The 4,415-nt window shown below is 41.8% G+C and overlaps 2 protein-coding genes across 2 annotated transcripts in view; one reads left to right on the plus strand and one right to left on the minus strand.

Moving 5' to 3' along the window:
- LOC103510377 (nucleolar protein 6-like) overlaps window positions 1-3,627 on the plus strand; it is a 12,019-nt gene extending 8,392 nt beyond the window's left edge. Inside the window, exons 11-14 of the mRNA XM_026824432.1 lie at window positions 519-750; window positions 2,052-2,214; window positions 2,764-2,828; window positions 3,485-3,627. Of these exons, the coding sequence (XP_026680233.1) occupies window positions 519-750; window positions 2,052-2,214; window positions 2,764-2,828; window positions 3,485-3,627 (603 nt within the window). The remainder of the gene's footprint in view (window positions 1-518; window positions 751-2,051; window positions 2,215-2,763; window positions 2,829-3,484) is intronic.
- The window catches only part of LOC113467927, a 4,475-nt gene continuing 2,564 nt past the window's right edge, over window positions 2,505-4,415 (minus strand). The window contains exon 2 of the mRNA XM_026824434.1: window positions 2,505-3,741. Within this exon, the coding sequence (XP_026680235.1) occupies window positions 3,715-3,741 (27 nt within the window). The 3' untranslated portion in view covers window positions 2,505-3,714. The remainder of the gene's footprint in view (window positions 3,742-4,415) is intronic.

The following is a 4,415-nucleotide window of genomic DNA, read 5'->3' on the forward strand; positions in this document are numbered from 1 at the left end:
AAAAAAAACAAAAGGTAAGTAAGATAGGGGTTCGGTGAACTCTGGAAAATGTCCTTCTACGACATCCCCGAATAACAGAGATCTTCTTCCGACAAGCTAGCTGCCCTCCTGTGAGGAGCTCTCAGGTGCTGGCGAAATGGTGGATGGTTCTCCCACCATTTTGTGGTTGCTACCTTCAATTTGGCGACAAGCTAGCTGTCCCACATTAACCTCATCCAGCCTATAACGGAAGACGGGAAAAGTGAGCAGTACGCGGTGGTCCAGATGGTCACCCATCCAGATACCAACCACGCATAACGTTGCTTAACTTCAGTGATCTCTTGGGAACTGGTACATTCAATGTTCTATCACCGCGGGATTAAACAGAGTTTGATTCAAAACTGTTGCGATATTTTTTTTTTTTAGCCTGAGAACTTTTTTTGTTCACCTAAATACATGATTCAAAACTTTTGAGGAGTGTAAGTAGGGTGCGTTTCAATTTTATTAGACCTCATCAGCTCACCACATCTTCATTCCAGCACCCTGGTGTAGGTCAAGAGGAATCCACCGTCGCCATCCTCAAGGAATGGGACACCCTCGCTCGTCAGCTCCGGGATATGAACTCGCTACCCCTGGATATCTGCTCGGTTCTACCTACCGCGGAGGTGTTGAGATATTCAGATCCACAACCCCCCGTACCTTATGCTAGTGAGGGTAGTAGCCTGATGAGTGCCAACACTCCTGTACCGCCTCTCGTCAAACCAGTGGAAGGTAAGACGGTCACCCGTTCAGGTACTAATCATGGACAACGTTGTGTCACGGGGTTATTTGATATTTGATAGGATAAATGAGAACACTTCAATTGAAATTAATAGGAATAATTATTATTAGCAGTAATATAAGGGAGTGGTTATTAGCAGTGGTTTGGCCGTCCAGCGCGGGAATGGGGCAAGTGTGGAGGGGACCTTCCCAGCTGGAGACAGATTTGACGAGGTGTTCGTTGTGTCATGGGGTTATTTGATATTTGAGAGGATAAATGAGAACACTTCAATTGAGGAAATTAATAAGAATATTATAATTATTATTAGCAGTAATATTAGGGGGTGAGAAACATTTATTAAAATAACATTAATTGAACATGGTACGTAGTTCAGTAAGTTTATCTACGGCGATGATATTCAAGATAGTAAAAGAGGTATATGTGGTAGCCAAGATGTTTATCTCCAAGACCCTGGGATAATTAGTAAGGATAATTGAAAATAGGTCTTACCGTAAGATATGCTCAAAGCGCCGGCCAAACACAGTCTGACGAGCCCTCCTGTGAGGAGCTTTCAGATGCTGGCGAAATGGTTGATGGTTCTCCCACCACTTTGTGGTTGCTACCTCAGATCTTAGCTCACTGTATGTATGCCGTCGAATGCACAAGGGCAAGGATCCTGTCAATTGCTTAATCGGTTATCTCGTAAACGTTAAAAAATATACTTTTTTTTTTATTTTTACTTTCAAAGATGAGTGTTTTACCGTCATTTTTATTTCGTAGCAATGAAACAACTGCTACATTGGACGCATGTGGTCTGTGTCGTAGCATGCCCATCCCGTAGTATGCCTCTCATCAGATGGGCAAGAAGAGACACAATACTTCCCATTTAGGTGCTGGGTCAACACGAGAACACCAGAAAGTAACCCGTTGAAATATTTGCAATCGAAAAACGAGTACAAATTTTTGTCGATGGTGGGATTCGAACCCGGGACCTTCTGCATGGCAAGCAAGCACGTTAGAATTTTTGTCGATGGTGGGATTCGAACCCGGGATCTTCAAAGCAAAGGACCACATATGTACAAAGCTTGGGAGTTGATCCCCCTTAATGTGGGCGTGGGGTTACTACAACTATTTAGTATACTAAGTACCTAGGTAGGTATTTATTTTTCAAATTTGAAAAAGAAAATATTTATTTCTTACGAAAATTTGAATGTCCGAAAAAGTTTTTTTTGTAGGTCCGTCATATTAATAGAAAGTTGTGTGATATTCACACCTGACTTTTTAAATCATAAACTTGCAAATCTTGTTTCAGGTGTGATAGAAGTGAGTGCCTCAGGCAAATGGCCAGAGGATATCAATGCCATAGCTAGACTGAAAGCTGCTTTCTATTTAGAACTAGCTGGTAGACTCAAGACAATCACCAAGGCTACTCCCAACTACTTGGATGTCTATCAGGTAAGAGTTTCCTCTTTTTGGCTGCTACTTTTTTATTTTTTATTACAACATAATTGTACCTAAAACTTTCTTTAGGTTAGGGCCCTATGCACAAAGAACTCTTAACTTTTTACTCCCCGCGCAAAACATATTTGCAAACGGTGCGACACGACGGTTTTTTCGTGGAGTTAAAAGTAAGGTGTTGGGAGTCTACACTTCCATATTTGTAACATATTTTGTCGACTTAACTTCTATTGGTTATTATGGAAAAGAAGACACCTAGATTTAAGAAGCACCTATTGAAATGAAATTCATAAGAAGAAGAAGCAAATTGTTTGAATATTTAAGTATTTTATTAAAAGTACATCTTTATGGCTTTAAAATAATAGCAATCTGCTCTTTACAATTTGTCAATAAAGAGTATTAAAGCCAGTTTCTTTTTAAAAGAGAATAATATATACAATCTAAACCTAAACATACATATCACATAAAACAGGTAAGTAGGTTTAATAAAGCTATGATTGACCTCACTTTAACCCCCGTAAGTAATCGAGTGGTCAACACATTGACTTTTGATCTGGAGGTTCCAGGTTCGATGAGAGTGAAGGCCAGATGGCCGGAAGACCCGCCAACACTTCCACTTTCACCGCGTCACGTAAACGTGTATTTTTTAAAAAAGATTTTCGTCAGAGGGTATTGTAACTGCTAAAGTCTCATCGTCCCGAAATCGAAGAGAGAAGGAAGACAGGATAGGAGAAAGCCAGCCGTTCCGAGAACGAACCTTGTCTGTTTAGAATAAAATCCGCCCCGGGAGGGAATCGAATCCGCAGCCTAGCGCTTACAAGGCAGACGCACTACCAACCAAGCTAACTAGGCTGGCACGCAATGTGTATTGTACTTGTGGAATCAGAATTGAACTTTCAAACCCCCAACTCTCCTAATCTCAATGCTACATTTTGTCATATTGGATTTCCAATAGTTCAGTAGAAGCGCTAACACGCCACCTAGTGATGAAACTAAATTAAAAGAGGGGAAATGGGTTTCAGAAGAGGGGAAATCGTCTCACATTCCGAAAGACAAACCCGCGTTAACTTTTATGTCTTAATCATGAACATGAGACTGTATGACATTCACGTCTTAATCATGAACATGACATTGTATGACATTCACGTCTTAATCATGAACATGACTCTGTATGACATTCACGTCTTATGCCGGGTCCACAGTAGCGTAATGTAACATGTAATGTAATCGCGAGCGTGGTACAGTAACATTCTTCAAAGTTATCGTAGTGCTCGCTTCGATGTTCAGAAACCCGTCCACACTTGTGTCACACGTCTATATCAAACATCAAAGAAGATCACCAGAAAACCGACAACATCATGGATCCGAGGCAAGTGTTCGGTGAGCATTCACTTGAGTGCTTCTATCCCGTCCACACTAGTCAATTTTGATACATGTAAGGCGCTCGCGTTAACATGTTCACGTATGTGTGGACCCGGCATTAATCATGAACATGACATTGCCACATCGTATGAGATTCACGTCTTAATCATGACAAACAAGACCAGGAACGCGACGAAGTAAACAAACAGGGTGACGAAGATGAACAGATTCTTGGTCAAATTATTATGGGAGAACTTTGAACCACATCTTTTTGACTCCCCATGAGCTCACATGATGTGAAGGCAGGTGTCTCTACATTTATTAGAGTGTCCTATCTTAACCCACACCAATTTTAAATCAGGGTACACGACCTTTTTTAACGTCTAACTTTAGTAGGTCCAGCGGAAAAGCAATAAATCAAGCTTTTATCTATGTATATGCAGCTCCAATTCCAAACAAATTCAGCCCCCTCTCCAGCCCGATCTGGTGTTAAAATCGGACACTTCCAACTGACCACCAGGTTACTTTAATTTTTTTTTTTCTTTTTAAGAGGTTTGACAGAGGGAACTGTAACTGCTATGGTCTTATCGTCCCGAAATCGAAGAGAGAAGGAAGACAGAATAGGAGAAAGCCAGCCGTTCCGAGAACGAACATTATCCCATCAGGATAAAATCCGCCCCGGGCGGGAATCGAACCCGCGGCCTAGCGCTTACAAGGCAGACGCACTACCAACTAAGCTAACTAGGCTGACTGGGGGACCTTAAACAGCCTGAAATTTCCCTTGCTACAGAAATGGTTTCAGGCCCCCTTGATGAACCTAGGCCTGATGACCCCCTCCCCTCTGGAAGCCCCTGGA

This window comes from Diaphorina citri, unplaced genomic scaffold, assembly GCF_000475195.1.
Source record: "Diaphorina citri unplaced genomic scaffold, Diaci psyllid genome assembly version 1.1 scaffold591, whole genome shotgun sequence".
In the NCBI taxonomy this organism is placed as follows: domain Eukaryota; kingdom Metazoa; phylum Arthropoda; class Insecta; order Hemiptera; family Psyllidae; genus Diaphorina; species Diaphorina citri.